Source organism: Babylonia areolata, chromosome 23 (genome assembly GCF_041734735.1).
Source record: "Babylonia areolata isolate BAREFJ2019XMU chromosome 23, ASM4173473v1, whole genome shotgun sequence".
Taxonomy (NCBI): Eukaryota; Metazoa; Mollusca; class Gastropoda; order Neogastropoda; family Buccinidae; genus Babylonia; species Babylonia areolata.
The window spans coordinates 927,501-948,013 of NC_134898.1; the positions used below are offsets into that span (position 1 = coordinate 927,501).

General features: G+C 44.4%; 1 protein-coding gene across 2 annotated transcripts in view; it reads left to right on the forward strand.

Annotated features, from left to right (window-relative positions):
- LOC143297838 (uncharacterized) overlaps nt 1-20,513 on the forward strand; it is an 88,379-nt gene that overhangs the window by 185 nt on the left and 67,681 nt on the right. For both annotated transcript variants that reach the window (XM_076610357.1, XM_076610356.1), the window contains exons 1-12: nt 1-298; nt 760-1,244; nt 2,339-2,960; nt 3,858-4,144; nt 4,777-4,843; nt 5,561-5,613; nt 8,191-8,838; nt 9,896-10,066; nt 11,555-11,701; nt 14,129-14,346; nt 15,686-15,860; nt 20,263-20,433. The exon at nt 1-298 is cut by the window's left edge and continues 185 nt beyond it. In XM_076610357.1, the coding sequence (XP_076466472.1) occupies nt 1-298; nt 760-1,244; nt 2,339-2,960; nt 3,858-4,144; nt 4,777-4,843; nt 5,561-5,613; nt 8,191-8,838; nt 9,896-10,066; nt 11,555-11,701; nt 14,129-14,346; nt 15,686-15,860; nt 20,263-20,433 (3,342 nt within the window). The remainder of the gene's footprint in view (nt 299-759; nt 1,245-2,338; nt 2,961-3,857; nt 4,145-4,776; nt 4,844-5,560; nt 5,614-8,190; nt 8,839-9,895; nt 10,067-11,554; nt 11,702-14,128; nt 14,347-15,685; nt 15,861-20,262; nt 20,434-20,513) is intronic.

Sequence of the window (20,513 nt, forward strand, 5' to 3'; positions counted from 1 at the left end):
CGTTACGGAAATTTTTCTTCATGGAAAGAAAAGGAAAGAATTTCATCGCCGATAGATCATGCCTCCAAAAAAACTAGACATGTGACTAAACCATATCATCGAGCATGGCCATCCCAGGTCCCATCACATTTGAGACCAGAGGCCGAATTACTCCCTTACAGAGATAGAGGAGTGTACCGAGACGGCTCTCATGGCCGGGAAACAAGGGGTATCGAATACAGAGACCATCGCCAGAGGGAACACCAATATGACGAACATTCTCAGAAGACCACTCACCATACACCAAATCACGGAAAATGTATCCTTTTCCACTGGAGTTTATGATATGAATATAATGCAAATTAGAATAATTTAATAGTTTGAAAATGGAATGCTGCTGGTGCATACCACTGATCTAGGTTAATTTTTTCCCCATGAAATTTAATTCAAGTGAAAGTCAAGTATACTGTTTTGTGTAAAGTACCCAAATCTGGTTATATTGTCTAATTAGGAATAGTAGTTGTTGTTCATAATTCAGTATTGCTGCTTATGCAAGTAAACAGTTTTGCATTCAGTGTGTAAACAGTTTGCATTCAGTGCACTATTAGATAGGACCACTCATTTTTTCAAGTGAAATAATAATTGGCTATTGCTTATCTCATATTGAAGGCAATAACAAGGAGAGAGAGCACATGCAAAAAAAAAAAAAAAAAAAGTGGTCCTACCTAAAACTACTATTATTAAGAATGGCCAGAGGAGATTTCTTTAACTGTGACTCAGTAAATAACTGGCGACAGAGGAAGTTTTACAGCTCCACCAGGAACACTCTGGGTGATGGTTCCTTCTCCAGACAGAACAGTGAAGGGCTGCGTAGAGTGGACCAGCCATCCTTCCACAGGAGAGGTCAGGAGGCCGGACTCCGTCACTCCAGGTCACTCAACGAAGAGTCTTACCGCATCAGGGAGGAAGAGATGGAGAGCGACTACCACAGGCTCCTGCAGTACTATGCCGAGGTGCAGAACGAACTGCAGAGGATAGGACATTCACCCAGCCCTCATGCAGATGAGTCTGTAGATCTTTTGCCAGCAGTTGGCGTGAACACAAAAGCAGGGAGGACAGATGAGAGGACTTCATTGATGCCTATTACTGATGCAGTGTCTGACGTGTCCAGCGATGAAATGACTTTCAGCCAAGAGCAAAAACCAGCATCCACTTCTTTACAGTTGGATGCTTCTCATCAGGTTGCAGCGGCAGAAAGCACAGAGGTAAAGGCAGATGATAAAGGGAGTGGGTCCAATACATTCACTCAAGTCACTGTTGGTAGAATATATTGACTTTGTTGTTGCTGCTGATATAAATATCAACATGCCCCGTTTTTATGAAAGTATATCAATTTAATTGTCTTTATGCTTTTAGTACAGCTTATAACATTTGACAACTAATGCCAATCCAAAGCCATCATGACTCCTGTTCCTGTGCTCTTCATACGGCTAAGTTTACCTACTTCCGGGAGGTTATCAGCCGTAGTACTTTCATTGTCTCCGCATAGGCGGATAGTAGTTTGCACAGGACAGGAATGTCAGACCCCTGCTGGAGTCTGCACTAGTTGGGTCACAGTAAGTATGTTATTTAAACATAATTTTAGATAGAAAGTTTCCTTTTCTTGATTGACCACACTAGAAATATATTATCTGCTGAATGCTGTGCATGCTGTGGTCAGGAAAATGTCTGTTTCATTGCTTCTGGTTCTTTGTACACAAGCAGATCTGGCCATATGTCAAACCATTTCTCGATATTCCCAGAAAAAGCACATGATAAAAGCTCACTGAGGATCAAGATTCAATTCTATAAGCCTTGAGCCAAGTTGAATGTTTGTACAACTACAACTGTAGAAGTGAAAAACAAATGTCAAGTTACTGATGTGATAATGATGAAACTTTAGTTCTGTTGCACCTTTGAATGATGCTCAAGGCTCATCACATGAATGAAATATAACAAAAGCAGTTTACATGAAACTTTTTATCACAGATAAAAATTTCATGAACAAGTCAACAACTATCCCATGCATACAACAGTCACCTCAGCCACATAGTGGACATCCAAAAGTATATATAAAAGTATATAAAGAGTCATATATGTATCATCCATGCAATCATAATACCAAGCAACCATGCATGCACAGATGAATGCATACACACACGTGCGCACGCACACAACACACACACACACACACACACACACACACACACACACAAAACTGAATGCTAAATGTAAATTGTCAATATCCTCCCTATTTAAAACATTGCTGTTCAGTTAACTGAAGCTAATATCTTTCATTCTTTGTGTGTATTGTTCTCAGGTTCAAGTTGAGGAAGAAGATGACTTAGATGTTCTGGAGTTGAGACGTCTTGCTTTGGAGTCGGCTGCGCTACGCAAGCCAAAACAATCGTATGAAAGTGAAGCTGTCCAACCCCAGATCTCTCAGCCTTCTCCTGTCACTTCACACACAGACAAGTCTGATGATTTGTGTGGTGCAAGTGCTCCAGACACAACAGAAACTGTGGACTTAGGGGAGAAGACAGGAAACATGTGTCCTCCCTCAGTAGCAGCTGCTCCAGACAGTGATGCCCTGAGATCAGAGAGCAAACTCCACACTGAGTCAAAAGATCACACAGACAAGCACGCATCATCTAGTCATGGAAAGCACAGCTCAGAACAGACCAGAACTTGTAGTAACCATACAGGTTTGAGGGAGAAGGAAAGTTCCAGAGACAGTGATTCTAAGAGTGGTTCAGAACAGACCAGGAGGGACAAGAAGTCCAAGGAGAAGGAAAATTCCAAGAGCAGCTCAAGGAAGGGGCGATCAAAGGATTCCTCAGCAAAACCTCGTCCCCTCCCGTTTGCACCCATCCGGATTGAGACAATACGACTCAAATCTATTTCCTCCAGCACCAGCAGTTTAACTGATGCAGCCAAAAGGGGTAAGGTTCCACCCCTTCTTTGTCACTCTGCTGTGTAGAAATATTCTGTTCTTGTTGAAATGTACACCTCTTATTGAAATGAAACTCAGAATCTATCAGGTTTATTTTGGATTTGGAAACAGTAGTTCATGAATATCTCTTTCAGTGACATAGAAATAGATTGTTGGATAGCATAACTTGCACTGATGTATAATTCCATAAATCATCAATACCATATGTATTGCCCCACCCCCAGCCTCATAAAATGTAATAAAGAATAAATGTGAACGTTTGTTTCCTGATGAAAATGTCTCCATGTTTGTTGTCATTGTTGCATTTCAGAGAAGAGCGCGTCAGACCTAAAATATCTTCATGTTTGTTGTCATTGCTGCAGTTCAGAGAAGGGCATATCAGACCTAAAATATCGTCATATTTGTCTTTGCATGAAACGTCTCCATGTTTGTTGTCATTGGTGCAGTTCAGAGAAGGGTGCATCAGACGTGAAATGTCTCCATGTTGTCATTGGTGCAGTTCAGAGAAGGGCGCGTCAGACCTGAAATGTCTCCATGTTGTCATTGGTGCAGTTCAGAGAAGGGCGCGTCAGACCTGAAATGTCTCCATGTTGTCATTGGTGCAGTTCAGAGAAGGGCGTGTCAGACCTGAAATGTCTCCATGTTTGTTGTCATTGGTGCAGTTCAGAGAAGGGCGCGTCAGACCTGAAATGTCTCCATGTTTGTTGTCATTGGTGCAGTTCAGAGAAGGGCGCGTCAGACCTGAAGTGTCTCCATGTTTGTTGTCATTGGTGCAGTTCAGAGAAGGGCGCGTCAGACCTGAAATGTCTCCATGTTTGTTGTCATTGGTGCAGTTCAGAGAAGGGCGCGTCAGACCTGAAATGTCTCCATGTTGTCATTGGTGCAGTTCAGAGAAGGGCGCGCCAGACCAGTGTGGCCCGACAGCTGCCTCCTAAGAGGAGCAGCAGCAGCAGCACACCATCAGGGGGCAGCAGGCGCCGTGAGCATGGCCACTCAGCAGACCGGGAGGGGGCCAAAGAGGAGTCCACAGACAGCAAGAAGAAGATTGAGGAGAGACGTCAGGAGATTGACTCCATCCTGGCCATGGGTGACCAGAAGGAGCAGGTGATCCGCTTCCTGAAATTGATCAGCTACGAGGGTCCAGGGGGTGCCACCTCCTTCTCGTCACCCAAGGTATGGATCCCATGTCCTTTTTCCCTCTGTCTGTCTGTCTTGTGAAGGTATGTGACTTTCAAACTGGGCACCCAAAGAATGGATGACCCTTTTTCCCTCTGTCTGTCTGTCTTTTGTGAAGGTATGTGACTTTCAATTTGGGCACCCAAAGAATGGATGACCCTTTTCCCCTCTGTCCCCAACACCGACTGCCCAAAAACCCTCTTGGCTGAGAGTGGGGTTGTAACATGGGCAAGACACACTCCACTATAATCAAATTGTAGCCCAGATGATTGGGACAACAGTTGCCTCTTCTGCTGTCCTGACAATCATAGACAAGACTGACTATCTTGCAACATAGAACAGACCAGATTAAGTTGATGTATCAAAATTCATGTTGCTTATTTTGTTAGTGCCTTTCACAAAGACACAACACCATGACTTCACATAGCAAGGCAGAGCAGTGACTTCACATTCACTGTGTTGTCAAGAGACAACGGTGTTGAGCTCAGGGTGGTGACCGGTAACAGCATCGGGTGTGGCGGGACAGGCCAGTGCAGGAGTGTCACACCCGTATTTAGATGAACAGACTGATACGATAAAAACATGACATAAGGAATGGTTGGTTTTTTTTTGTTTGTTTATTTTTGCAGAGGCCATCAACAACAGACAACTATGAGGAAGTGGAGATGGACATGGACAGTGGAGATGAGTTGGAAGGTAAGACTAGCACATTGCCCTTTTTGTGAACTGGTATTGAATTGGTATAAACAATCCATTGCCCTTTTTGTGAACTGGTATTGAATTGGTATAAACAATCCATTGCCCTTTTTGTGAACTGGTATTGAATTGGTATAAACAATCCATTGCCCTTTTTCTGAACTGGTATTGAATTGGTATAAACAATCCATTGCCATTTTTGTGAACTGGTATTGGTATAAACAATCCATTGCTTTTTTTGTGTACTGGTATTGAATTGGTATAAACAATCCATTGCCCTTTTTGTGAACTGGTATTGAATTGGTATAAACAATCCATTGCCATTTTTGTGAACTGGTACTGAATTGGTATAAACAATCCATTGCCATTTTTGTGAACTGGTACTGAATTGGTATAAACAATCCATTGCCCTTTTTGTGAACTGGTATTGGTATAAACAATCCATTGCCATTTTTGTGAACTGGTACTGAATTGGTATAAACAAAAAATGAACCCAGAAAGCCTTCAGTGTTATGAATGTTATGACTGACCAAAACAGCTACAAGGGAAGAAACTGTTCCATTATTTGTTTCCACATTGCCTTTGTTAAATAAAGTTGTGTGGTGAATGATGGTATAACATTTATAAACTATATATAGAAAGCTTCATCATAAAAAAGATAGCCAGAATAAGTTCAGACCATGTGGAGAGGATCACAGATGTTGCGTTGTTTTACAGATATTCTCAGGAAGAATGACATTCAGATGACTGCCCCACCCATGCCACCTGTGGTATGTACTCCAAATTGTTTTGAGCACTGTAATGATAATGATATAGAAGTTGGTATCGTCTTGAGCACTGTGACGAGTTGAGCTTGTATTGTCTGAAGCACTGTGGTGTTATGAGCTTGTATTTTCTTGAACTATATAATGATACATATAAGCTTGTATTACCAAGATACATTTGCAAATTACATGTATACTGTTTTTCCTCCAACCTGCTTATTCAAACAGTATTTTAAACTAGATGTCCATCTCCTCAAAGACTGTCTTAGTGTGTGTATGTGTGTGTACGTACAGGGGAGGGGGATTAACAGAGAAGTGAATGATGTTACACTGTTTTGAAATGGTATTTTCTGTGTCTTATTCACACCAGGTGCATTGTTAAATGCACATAGCCACACAGGAAGTGCTATTTTAATGTATGTATTAATTTTGTCCTATCATTTTGTCAGTGTCTTTCATGTTAACGCACTTGCATGTCCAGATGTATACTTAGATTTTGGCAAGTGGTGCCATTTTGTCAGAAAATAGAATTTGATTTTGTGAAATCAAAGTAGAAATTGTACGTTTCTATCAGTTTCTAGAAGCTGAAAATTTTTAGAGCAAAGCTCTTGGCCGACAGCAGAATTTTGGCTTGATGCGACAGTTAGATGTAAAAGCTAAGAAATCTGCTTGTCCAAATTCAAGTGACAAATCTAATTTTAAGTGAAAGTGTCACCGTGGTGAGATGCTGGTCAAACAATTACTGTGTCACTGTCAGGGACTAAGGTCTTTCACTCCTGACTGCGGTTCAGGGTTCATCACATTATCAAGGAATTGGCTGGTCACTTGATTACCAAGACTTTGCAAATGTTGACTGCCGTGCACTTGCAGGGTGTTTTAAGCAAGTTTTTGCTTGGTTTTGATCCATTGTTTTCGCTTTTTTTAAGCAAAAAGTTTAGTAAGTCAGCATGGCTGCCAGGACATACAATGTAGAAAAGGTGGCTAGAATTTCCTTTGATTTGCATGACAACAATAGCAACAATGGAGGCGTGGTTGAAAATGAAAGTTACCATTCGAAGTGATTCTGATTATCTCAATGAGAATTACACTGTACCGAGAACACAGGTGATGTTAAAAGTGGGCACAGAAAATACCCCAATATTTTAGCTTGAAACCTTCATTTCTTTTCATTTACTGTGAAACCCTCAGATGAATGCTTAAAGTTGAAGTATTGTAAATAATGTGTATGATAATGTGTGTGTGCTGTAATATTTTATAGTTGTGTTTGTGGATAGGTAGGTTTGGAAGTGTGTGTCTGTCTGTGTGAGTGAGTGTGTGTGTGTGTTTGTTCAGAGTAACTTGTTCATAGAATAATATGACATTGATTGACAGTAACAAAATTGCACTTGGTTGCAATGTCCAGTGCATTAGCAAATATTTCAGTACCGTTTCCACCTATGAAATATAGAATTGATTTTTTACCACAGATGTCTTGTGCATTTTAAAATAAACATCTTGGTTATCTTCCTGTGAGTGTTAATAATTGTTATCCCATCTTGTTAATATTGAACACAATGATAGTATGATTCTCCATTCATTTTTCTAAAGTTATATAAAACTTTTATGTACTTTCAAATATTGATTTTTGTGTGTGTGTGTTTGCTTCTTTTTATTTTTTTTTTATTATTTTATTTTTTTAACATTTGTTAACATTAGATTTTTTGGGGGGGAGTGGGGGGGGAAAGTGAAAAAGAAGTACAGAAAGAAAGAAAAAAAATGCTGAATGTGACTTTTAATTAGAAAGTCATGGTAGTGTCAGTCAGATAGAATAGTGATGTGTTTTTGTGCATGTGTGTCTGTCCAGTTAAAAAAACAGAAAAATTTTATGTTAAATTTTACAGATCATATTCAGTAGATCTAAAATAATTTTCTTCAGATTGAATTATTGCTGTACCCCATTTTAAAGTCCTTGCTCAGCTGAATACAAATGACTTTATTTCATAAAAATAGCTTGATAAATGAAGAAACTGCGCCTGTTACTATTTTGAGAAATTTTGCCATGTGAGAATTTGCAAAAAAAACAACTGGATTTTATAGCTCAATACACATGTATCAATACACATGTATCAATAAAATGATCAGGTAATATAGCTGGAAAAAAATTAGGCATGTTTACAATAAACAAAATATAATTTTCCTTAATTTTTAGCTGTCTCTGTTGTTTAGTATACATGCAGTGATGCTGTACAATTGGAGATTTGTCCAAAAGCTCAAAATGACGTGCAGAAAGGCTCAATTTCAATGAACTTCATTTGACTGTGACTTTGGTTCTAATACACATAGAAACATAATTTTTGTGGCGGGATGTTTGTTTTGACTTATAGTTTTAATCTAAGCTTGTTTTAACGTTGTTTTAACAATTTATTTATTTTTAAAAAGGTTGCCGGTACCTACATATATTTAACAATATTATTTCAGTTTTATTTTTTGTGATTTATTGTGTGTGTGTGAGAGAGAGAGAGAGAGAGAGAGAGAGGCTGGTGATATGATGGGGCAAAAACTGCACACAGTTGTGGAGTGATGGGAGCTGACTGTTTCTTTCAGAGGTCTGATCCGGCGCCAGAGCTGCTCCTGCCGCCCACAGAGCCCCTGATGGTGCCGGCACCCTGGATGCCCCCCCCACCCTACGTGCCCACTGCTCTCTCCCTCTGTCCCCCCTCCACCACCTTCACCGTCCCCCCTCCCCTGCCTCCCCAGGTCCTCCCACCCCTCCCCCCCGCGGAGCAACCTGCACCACCACCCCCGCCCCCTCCTCCACCACCCCCTCCTCCAGAGGATCTGTCTCCCCCTCCTCCGCCCCCAGACATGGACAGTGGAACAGCGGTGAGCAGCTGGGAGGAGAGGCCAGGGAACGACGAACAGCGGATCTCCAAACTGGCCCAGTTCTTTCAAGCGGCCGTTGCCCGACAGGAAAGCTCTCAGAAAAGTACTGCTGCCGCTCTGGAGAACTCTGCCATCCTTTCCTATTCCCCGCCGCCTGTTCCAGAACCTTCCGTGCTGTCTGCGGAGGATGGAGGGAGGTTGGCCACGGAGGACGTTGCTGCGGAGCACATGGTCGCCACCGACAGTCCCTCCAAGCCTCTTGCAGAGCCAGCCCTGCAGAAAGTGGAGGAAGCCGATGAGGAGGATGAGGCCGTGATGAGGGAACGCCTGTTGCGGGCCTTGCTGATACGACGCAAGGAGAAGGCGGAGGTCTGGAGATGTTTGTCTTGTTTATTGGTGTGAATTGTGGTGTTTTACTGTTTGTCACAACAGATTTCTCTCTGTGAATTTCGGGCTGCTACCTAGGGAGAGCGCATGACCACAGTTCAGTGCTGCCTTTTTTTTTTCTTCATCTGTTCTGTCTGCTAGTGTATTTGTTTGACTAAGAAAAATGGATTTTTTCCTTCAGATTTTTTGCCAGTGACAACCTTTTCTTTACTGTAGGTTCTTAAACAGGCACTAACAATGGCTGCTGAGTGCAATAAGACAATCAGGGACATTCTATCTCTATTACTTCACCTGCTACATGTGAGATGTGAACTGTCATTGTGAGTGAAAAACCACCTTTTTTGATTGAGTGGTGAGTGAACATTATAAAATTTTTTTACCAAAGCTTTCATGTGTTTATTTCACTCTCTGGTCACTGAAGTGAAACTCTGTTATATCAGACACTTCTCAGAGAGGCAGCTTCTATGAGATCTAGACTGCGAAATGGAGCGACCCTTTAGAACATTAAAAATATTCATAACTTTAATTCTAGTCAAACTATTTACTTAAAAATTGGTGTGTGGCATACCTTTGATGTCTTCTCTCCTTGTGCCAAATTTCAGAGTGATACTTTACTTAGAAGTTGAGAAACAAAAATACCCCCAAATCTACGCCTAGCGCTACCTTAAGAGGTGTGTTGGGAGATGTACGTGTGTTTGGAGGTGTGTATGTGTGTTAGGAGATGTGTGGGTGTGTTAAGAGGTATGTTGCCTTGGGAAGGGGTGTATATGTGTTGGGAAGGGGTGTAAAGGGGTGTATGTGTGTTGGGAAGGGGTGTAGGTGTGTAGGGAACGAGGTGATCAGGAAGGAGTGATAGTGTGTTGGGAGATGTGTGGGTGTGTTGGGAAGGGGATGCAGGTGTGTTGGGATGGTGTGTAGTGCTGAACATGTGATGACAATGACAGTCTGTCTGTCCTGTCTGTGTGTGTGTCATGTCTGTGTGTGTGTCATGTCTGTTATGTCTGTGTGTGTGTCATGTCTGTGTGTCTGTGATGTCCAGGGCAAAGCGGCCAGCACCAGCAGCAAGGAGTCCTCACCCACCCCCTCTGGCTCCGCCTCCCCCCTGCCCCCCACCCTCCCCAAGTCCACCACCACCACCACCACCACCACTTCCACCACCTGTGTCAACAGAAGTGTCCACAGTGCACACAAACATCCGCCTTATTTCAGGGTACGTCTTCATAGTCTTCAGGTTGTTTGGGATTGGAGACAGAAAACGATGGTTATGCATGGATGTGTGTGTGTGTCTTTGTGTGCAGACAGTTTTCAGAGTAATTTTAAAGTAAGTTTGGGTTTTTTTTAACAAAAGAGAGAAAGAAAAAAAAACCCAGGAAGAATAAGAATGTCTTTTTTGTGTGTATGCATTCATAATGTGTGTGTATGTGTGAGGACAGTTTTTCAAGTGACTTTGTAAAGCATGTTTTGTATGTGTGTGAAGACAGTTTTCCAAGTGACTTTGTAAAGCATGTTTTGTATGTGTGTGAGGACAGTTTTCCAAGTGACTTTGTAAAGCTTGTTTTGTATGTGTGTGCGTGTATGTGTGTGCGGACAGTTTTTCTAGTGACTTTGTAAAGCATGTTTTGTATGTGTGTGAGGACAGTTTTTCAAGTGACTTTGTAAAGCATGTTTTGTATGTGTGTGAGGACAGTTTTTCAAGTGACTTTGTAAAGCATGTTTTGTATGTGTGTGCATGTATGTGTGTGTGGACAGTTTTACAAGTGACTTTGTAAAGCATGTTTTGTATGTGTGTGCATGTATGTGTGTGTGGACAGTTTTACAAGTGACTTTGTAAAGCATATTAGGTATGTGTGTGCGGACAGTTTTCCAAGTGACTTTGTAAAGCATGTTTTGTATGTGTGTGCATGTATGTGTGTGTGGACAGTTTTCCAAGTGACTTTGTAAAAGATATTTCTGATAAAGGAGGAAAAAAATGAAAACCAGAAGAACCAGAATGCTTGATTACTTCATTACTAAAGAAAGTCCAGTGTGGTGAGTGAGGATTAAAAATAGCAGTCTTGTCAAATCAATATAGAAATAGATTTCAAGGAAGGGAGACTGTGTATATATAATGAGTCTGAAATTAGGGGAGAAAGAGGGCAAAAACTCTGCTTTTTATTTGATTTGAATTTAGAATTACTGACACAGAACAGATTGCAGCATAAGAAGCAAGCCTGCTCTTAGATTATGTGAAATAATGTGTTTGTGTGTAAGTGTGTGTGTGTGTGTGTGTGTGCTTTGTCATTGACACCATTGTATTTGTCTTACATGTATGTCATGATTAAAGTGTGTGCTTTGTCATCGACACCATTATATTTGTCTTGCATGTATGTCATGATTAAAGTGTGTGCTTTGTCATCGACACCATTATATTTGTCTTGCATGTATGTCATGATTAAAGTGTGTGCTTTGTCATTGACACCATTGTATTTGTCTTACATGTATGTCATGATTAAAGTGTGTGCTTTGTCATCGACACCATTATATTTGTCTTGCATGTATGTCATGATTAAAGTGCTGTTTGCAGTTCAGTTTTGTAGCCTTTTTTTTTTTACCTCTGGGCCTGTGTGCAAAGGCGGAAGAGTGCATTAGAAATACCCATTATTCTGATTTTTGTTGTTGCTGTTGTTGCTCATTGAAGAAGTGCTTGTGGTGTTGACAGCGCATGGAGTTTCCCGTGCACAAGCCGGTGGTGGTGTTGCTGAACGACTCGTCCTCAGAAGAGGATGATGACCATGGAACGTCGGAGGCTGCAGTCTCCTGTCTAGACATCGACAGCTTCCTCAAGGCGCAGAGAAAAACGGCTGAGGTGAACATCCAAGATGACCTTTGAGAGATGGTTAATTTCAGGGAGGGTTTACGGACCCATTTTCTGATTTTCATGGGAATTCCCTGGTGATTTTTTTAGTGAGAACCACATGCACATATGCGTCTCCACTTCCTACTTCTTCTTGATCACTAAAAGGCAAGAATTTAGTCATGGAAATCGCTGTCCTGGCGAAAGGATTTTGAACAATTTCTGTGACTATTTTTGCAAGTTTACAAGATATAATTGTTTTTATATCGAAATAAACTGTTTATGCTCTGGAAGTACGGTTTAATTTAGGAGACTTGTAGCCTACTGTTGGTAGACTGAAGATTTTTTTTTTCGTACTATGTTTTAGCCAAATTTGGTATGGGCAGACTAAGTATTTCCAGAGAAAATGGCAATGTTAAAGTTTACCACGGACACACACACACACACACACACACACACACACACACGGTTATAAGATAGACTCACTTTGTTTACACAAGTGAGTCAACAATACCATGCAACATAGTGCAGTGCAATGCAGTATGTTGCAACACAATTAGATAGACTACAATATAATTATGTAAAGATGTGGTTGGAGGATCTGTTGTGTGTGTTTTTGTGTTGTCAGTGGATGACCCATTCCACAGACCATCAGATGGAATGTTGTCAGTGGATGACCCATTCAACAGACCATCAGATGGAATGTTGTCAGTAGATGACCCATTCCACAGACCATCAGATGGAATGTTGTCAGTGGATGACCCATTCCACAGACCATCAGATGGAATGTTGTCAGTGGATGACCCATTCCACAGACCATCAGATGGAATGTTGTCAGTGGATGACCCATTCCACAGACCATCAGATGGAATGTTGTCAGTGGATGACCCATTCCACAGACCATCAGATGGAATGTTGTCAGTGGATGACCCATTCCACAGACCATCAGATGGAATGTTGTCAGTGGATGACCCATTCCACAGACCATCAGATGGAATGTTGTCAGTGGATGACCCATTCCACAGACCATCAGATGGAATGTTGTCAGTGGATGACCCATTCCACAGACCATCAAGGGGAATGTTGTCAGTGGATGACCCATTCCACAGACCATCAGATGGAATGTTGTCAGTGGATGACCCATTCCACAGGCCATCAGATGGAATGTTGTCCGTGGATGACCCATTCCACAGACCATGAAGGGGAATGTTGTCAGTGGATGACCCATTCCACAGACCATCAGATGGAATGTTGTCAGTGGATGACCCATTCCACAGACCATCAGATGGAATGTTGTCCGTGGATGACCCATTCCACAGACCATGAAGGGGAATGTTGTCAGTGGATGACCCATTCCACAGACCATCAGATGGAATGTTGTCAGTGGATGACCCATTCCACAGACCATCAGATGGAATGTTGTCAGTGGATGACCCATTCCACAGACCATCAGATGGAATGTTGTCCACAGACCATCAGATGGAACGTTGTCAGTGGATGACCCATTCCACAGACCATCAGATGGAATGTTGTCAGTGGATGACCCATTCCACAGACCATCAGAGGGAATGTTGTCAGTGGATGACCCATTCCACAGACCATCAGATGGAACGTTGTCAGTGGATGACCCATTCCACAGACCATTAGATGGAATGTTGTCAGTGGATGACCCATTCCACAGACCATCAGATGGAACGTTGTCAGTGGATGACCCATTCCACAGACCATCAGATGGAACGTTGTCAGTTGATGACCCATTCCACAGACCATCAGATGGAACGTTGTCAGTGGATGACCCATTCCACAGACCATCAGATGGAATGTTGTCAGTGGATGACCCATTCCACAGACCATCAGAGGGAATGTTGTCAGTGGATGACCCATTCCACAGACCATCAGATGGAACGTTGTCAGTTGATGACCCATTCCACAGACCATCAGATGGAACGTTGTCAGTGGATGACCCATTCCACAGACCATCAGATGGAACGTTGTCAGTTGATGACCCATTCCACAGACCATCAAAGGGTCAGGAGAGATGAGGTCCAAAAAAATTTAAAATGTTCAACAGCAAAAGAAGTTGAGCAGGGTTGCCATGCATGTATGTGTTGTGTTGTTGTCTCAGAACCTGAAGCAGCCAGCATGATTGAGAAGAAAAAAAAGAGTTCAGGGGGGTAGCCTTGCATGTATGTGTTCTGTCGTTAACACGTGTCAGAACCTGAAGCAGCTAGCATGATTGGAAATGTAAAAAAAAAAAGAAAGCGTTGAGAGGGTTGCCATGCATGTATGTGTTCTGTTGTTGTCTCAGAACCTGAAGCAGCCAGCATGATTGAGAAGAAAAAAAGAAAGAGTTGAGGGGGTTGCCTTGCATGTAAAAAGAACAAAAGCCAAGAGATAAGGGGTGTTGCCATGCCTGTATGTGGTGTTGTGTTGTCTCAGAACCTGAAGCAGCCAGCAGCCTCGTCGCCAGGGAAGCAGCCAGCAGCCCCATCACCAGGGAAGCAGCCAGCAGCCCCATCACCAGGGAAACAGCCAGCAGCCTCGTCACCAGGGAAGCAGCCAGACCTGCAGGCAGCAGAGGACAGGGAGGCAGAGCACAGACTGCTGCAGCAGCAAGGGGCCCTGAAACAGAAAGAAACGGACCTGTCCAACCTCAAGTGAGTGAAGAAAGAGGCGGGTCACATGACCTGTGCTCTTTTAGTTGATTGGCTCTTCGAAATTGCGAGCAACTAAGGCAACAGAGAGGCAGAACGTGCCAAACAGCCGGGTTTTTTTTTTTCAACTTTTCGCTTCATATTTTGTTTTTTTTATTGTGCATAATTATGATGACACTTCATTGTACAGAACTTGGTTTTAGCAATGGAGGCTGTCAATCGAAAAAATGGAGGACAGCACATGTTTGCTGCTTTTGCTTATGTCAATCACCTTTCGAGTAAAAGTTAAATGTGCATGCGTATGATCCAAGATGGCCGCAGAAGTCTCCAGCGGTCTGTTGTCATATCTTCAGTGTTGACAGGTGAAAATAACCAACGTTTTTTTTAGAAGAAAATACACAAAATACCTTGGGAAAAAAAGAAGAAAATACAAGTCTCCCTCCCCAGGCATTTACTTTTGTAAATTATATGGGATTCCAATGTCCCAGGCGTGTACTTCTGAATAGAGGTTTTTATAGCCCCATGTTCGAGGCGTGTATTTCTGAACAGATGTGTGTAACCCCATGTTCCAGGCATGTATTTCTGAATAGAGATGTGTGTAACCCCATGTTCCAGGCGTGTATTTCTGAACAGATGTGTGTAACCCCATGTTCCAGGCATGTATTTCTGAATAGAGATGTGTGTAACCCCATGTTCCAGACATGTATTTCTGAATAGAGATGTGTGTAACCCCATGTTCCAGGCATGTATTTCTGAATAGAGATGTGTGTAACCCCATGTTCCAGACATGTATTTTTGAACAGAGATGTGTGTAACCCCATGTTCCAGACATGTATTTCTGAATAGAGATGTGTGTAACCCCATGTTCCAGGCGTGTATTTCTGGTTAGAGATGTGTGTAACCCCATGTTCCAGGCATGTATTTCTGATTAGAGATGTGTGTAACCCCATGTTCCAGGCATGTATTTTTGAACAGAGATGTGTGTAACCCCATGTTCCAGGCATGTATTTTTGAAGAGATGTGTGTAACCCCGTGTTGCAGGCGTGTACCTTTGAACAAAGATGTGTGTAACCCCATGTTATGAGTGTGTACTTGTGAAGAGAGATGTGTGTAACCCCATGTTCTGAGTGTGTACTTGTGGAGAGAGATGTGTGTAACCCCATGTTCCAGGTGTGTACCCCTGAACAGAAGTGTGTGTAACCCCATGTTCCAGGTGTGTACCTCTGAACAGAGATGTGTGTAACCCCATGTTCCAGGCGTGTACCTCTGAACAGAGATGTGTGTAACCCCATGTTCCAGGCGTGTACCTCTGAACAGAGATGTGTGTCACCCCATGTTGCAGGCGTGTACTGCTGACGGAGGAGCTGAAGCTGAAAACGCTGACCAGCAAGCTGAGTCACTTTGTGGGGGAGAAGAAGGCGGCGGACACACGGGCGGCCCAGCTGAGGAAGCAGCTGATGGTGGCAGAGAGACTGGCCGCACACCAAGCCAGCCTGGTGCACAGCGCCAGGGAACAGGTGGGGAGTTCACTGTGATTCTTACAGCCTGGTGCACAGCGCCAGGGAACAGGTGGGGTGTTCACTGTGATTCTTACAGCCTGGTGCACAGCGCCAGGGAACAGGTGGGGAGTTCACTGTGATTCTTACAGCCTGGTGCACAGTGACAGGGAACAGGTGGGGTGTTCACTGTGATTCTTACAGCCTGGTGCACAGCGCCAGGGAACAGGTGGGGTGTTCACTGTGATTCTTACAGCCTGGTGCACAGCGCCAGGGAACAGGTGGGGTGTTCACTGTGATTCTTACAGCCTGGTGCACAGCGCCAGGGAACAGGTGGGGTGTTCACTGTGATTCTTACAGCCTGGTGCACAGAACCAGGGAACAGGTGGGGTGTTCACTGTGATTCTTTATAGCCTGGTGCACAACGCCAGGGAACAGGTGGGGTGTTCACTGTGATTCTTACAGCCTGGTGCACAGCGCCAGGGAACAGGTGGGGTGTTCACTGTGATTCTTACAGCCTGGTGCACAGCGCCAGGGAACAGGTGGGGAGTTCACTGTGATTCTTACAGCCTGGTGCACAGCGCCAGGGAACAGGTGGGGTGTTCACTGTGATTCTTACAGCCTGGTGCACATTGACGTGGAACAGGTGGGGTGTTCACTGTGATTCTTACAGCCTGGTGCACAGCGCCAGGGAACAGGTGGGATGTTCACTGTGATTCTTACAGCCTGGTGCATAGCAGCAGGGAACAGGTGGGGTGTTCACTGTGATTCTTACAGCCTGGTGCACAGAACCAGGGAACAGGTGGGGTGTTCACTGTGATTCTTACAGCCTGGTGCACAGCGCCAGGGAACAGGTGGGGTGTTCACTGTGATTCTTACAGCCTGGTGCACAGTGACGTGGAACAGGTGGGGTGTTCACTGTGATTCTTACAGCCTGGTGCACAGCGCCAGGGAACAGGTGGGGTGTTCACTGTGATTCTTACAGCCTGGTGCACAGTGACAGGGAACAGGTGGGGAGTTCACTGTGATTCTTACAGCCTGGTGCACAGCGCCAGGGAACAGGTGGGGAGTTCACTGTGATTCTTACAGCCTGGTGCACAGCGCCAGGGAACAGGTGGGGTGTTCACTGTGATTCTTACAGCCTGGTGCACAGTGACAGGGAACAGGTGGGGAGTTCACTGTGATTCTTACAGCCTGGTGCACAGCGCCAGGGAACAGGTGGGGAGTTCACTGTGATTCTTACAGCCTGGTGCACAGCGCCAGGGAACAGGTGGGGTGTTGACTGTGATTCTTACAGCCTGGTGCACAGTGACAGGGAACAGGTGGGGTGTTCACTGTGATTCTTATAGCCTGGTGCACAGCGCCAGGGAACAGGTGAGGTGTTCACTGTGATTCTTACAGCCTGGTGCACAGTGACGTGGAACAGGTGGGGTGTTCACTGTGATTCTTACAGCCTGGTGCACAGCGCCAGGGAACAGGTGGGGTGTTCACTGTGATTCTTACAGCCTGGTGCACAGTGACAGGGAACAGGTGGGGAGTTCACTGTGATTCTTACAGCCTGGTGCACAGCGCCAGGGAACAGGTGGGGTGTTGACTGTGATTCTTACAGCCTGGTGCACAGTGACAGGGAACAGGTGGGGTGTTCACTGTGATTCTTATAGCCTGGTGCACAGCGCCAGGGAACAGGTGAGGTGTTCACTGTGATTCTTACAGCCTGGTGCACAGCAGCAGGGAACAGGTGGGGTGTTCACTGTGATTCTTACAGCCTGGTGCACAGTGACAGGGAACAGGTGGGGTGTTCACTGTGATTCTTACAGCCTGGTGCACAGCGCCAGGGAACAGGTGGGGTGTTCACTGTGATTCTTACAGCCTGGTGCACAGTGACGTGGAACAGGTGGGGTGTTCACTGTGATTCTTACAGCCTGGTGCACAGCGCCAGGGAACAGGTGGGGAGTTCACTGTGATTCTTACAGCCTGGTGCACAGTGACAGGGAACAGGTGGGGTGTTCACTGTGATTCTTACAGCCTGGTGCACAGCGCCAGGGAACAGGTGGGGTGTTGACTGTGATTCTTACAGCCTGGTGCACAGCGCCAGGGAACAGGTGGGGTGTTCACTGTGATTCTTACAGCCTGGTGCACAGTGACAGGGAACAGGTGGGGTGTTCACTGTGATTCTTACAGCCTGGTGCACAGCGCCAGGGAACAGGTGGGGTGTTCACTGTGATTCTTACAGCCTGGTGCACAGTGACAGGGAACAGGTGGGGTGTTCACTGTGATTCTTACAGCCTGGTGCACAGCGCCAGGGAACAGGTGGGGAGTTCACTGTGATTCTTACAGCCTGGTGCACAGCGCCAGGGAACAGGTGGGGTGTTCACTTTGCAGACATGATAACTCTTACGATTTTGCCATGTTAAGCTTGATCGCAATTTTTTCCGACGTTACACTGATGTCAGAATTGTTCGGAGTTCATTTTTTACTACATGGCCAGGTGAATGTGTGTCCAGGTGAAACAGGTGAATTGTGATGTATGTCCAGGTGAAACAGGTGAAGTGATGTATGTCCAGGTGAAACAGGTGAAGTGATGTATGTCCAGGTGAAACAGGTGAAGTGTGATGTATGTCCAGGTGAAACAGGTGAAGTGATGTATGTCCAGGTGAAACAGGTGAAGTGATGTATGTCCAGGTGAAACAGGTGAAGTGATGTATGTCCAGGTGAAACAGGTGAAGTGATGTATGTCCAGGTGAAACAGGTGAAGGTGTGATGTATGTCCAGGTGAAACAGGTGAAGGTGTGATGTATGTCCAGGTGAAACAGGTGAAGTGATGTATGTCCAGGTGAAACAGGTGAAGGTGTGATGTATGTCCAGGTGAAACAGGTGAAGTGATGTATGTCCAGGTGAAGTGATGTATGTCCAGGTGAAGTGATGTATGTCCAGGTGAAACAGGTGAAGTGATGTATGTCCAGGTGAAGTGATGTATGTCCAGGTGAAACAGGTGAAGTGATGTATGTCCAGGTGATACAGGTGAAGTGATGTATGTCCAGGTGAAGGTGTGATGTATGTCCAGGTGAAACAGGTGAATTGTGATGTATGTCCAGGTGATACAGGTGAAGTGATGTATGTCCAGGTGAAGTGATGTATGTCCAGGTGAAACAGGTGAAGGTGTGATGTATGTCCAGGTGAAACAGGTGAAGTGATGTATGTCCAGGTGAAGTGATGTATGTCCAGGTGAAACAGGTGAAGGTGTGATGTATGTCCAGGTGAAACAGGTGAAGTGATGTATGTCCAGGTGAAACAGGTGAAGGTGTGATGTATGTCCAGGTGAAACAGGTGAAGTGATGTATGTCCAGGTGAAACAGGTGAAGTGTGATGTATGTCCAGGTGAAACAGGTGAAGTGATGTATGTCCAGGTGAAACAGGTGAAGTGATGTATGTCCAGGTGAAACAGGTGAAGGTGTGATGTATGTCCAGGTGAAACAGGTGAAGTGTGATGTATGTCCAGGTGAAACAGGTGAAGTGTGATGTATGTCCAGGTGAAACAGGTGAAGTGATGTATGTCCAGGTGAAACAGGTGAAGGTGTGATGTATGTCCAGGTGAAACAGGTGAAGGTGTGATGTATGTCCAGGTGAAACAGGTAAAGTGATGTATGTCCAGGTGAAACAGGTGAAGTGATGTATGTCCAGGTGAAACAGGTGAAGTGATGTATGTCCAGGTGAAACAGGTGAAGTGATGTATGTCCAGGTGAAACAGGTGAAGGTGTGATGTATGTCCAGGTGAAACAGGTGAAGTGATGTATGTCATGTGTGAAAACAGGTGAAGTGATGTATGTCCAGGTGAAACAGGTGAAGTGATGTATGTCCAGGTGAAACAGGTGAAGGTGTGATGTATGTCCAGGTGAAACAGGTGAGGTGTGATGTATGTCCAGGTGAAACAGGTAAGTGATGTATGTCCAGGTGAAACAGGTGAAGTGATGTATGTCCAGGTGAAACAGGTTGAAGGTGATGTATGTCCAGGTGAAACAGGTGAAGTGTGATGTATGTCCAGGTGAGAACAGGTGAAGTGATGTATGTCCAGGTGAAACAGGTGAAGTGATGTATGTCCAGGTGAAACAGGTGAAGTGATGTATGTCCAGGTGAAACAGGTGAAGGATGTATGTCCAGGTGAAACAGGTGAAGTGATGTATGTCCAGGTGAAACAGGTGAAGTGATGTATGTAAGTGATGTATGTCCAGGTGAAACAGGTGAAGTGATGTATGTCCAGGTGAAACAGGTGAAGTGATGTATGTCCAGGTGAAACAGGTGAAGTGATGTATGTCCAGGTGAAACAGGTGAAGTGATGTATGTCCAGGTGAAACAGGTGAAGTGATGTATGTCCAGGTGAAGTGATGTATGTCCAGGTGAAACAGGTGAAGTGATGTATGTCCAGGTGAAACAGGTGAAGGACAGCCTGCTGAAGAGGAAGGCCCTGGTGAAGAGGACCACGGAGGAGACGCTGACAATGGGTCGCAGTCTGCTGGGGCCAGGCTACGTCCTGGGTTCTTGTCCTTCGCCTCAGGCCCAGGGTCTGAAGAGGAAGGTGACACACAGTGGACCAGGGGTAGGTGCTCACATTTGGTTTTTTGTTGTTGTTTTTTACAGTCTCCTGGTTTTTTTCCTCACAAAAAGCATTTAATAATG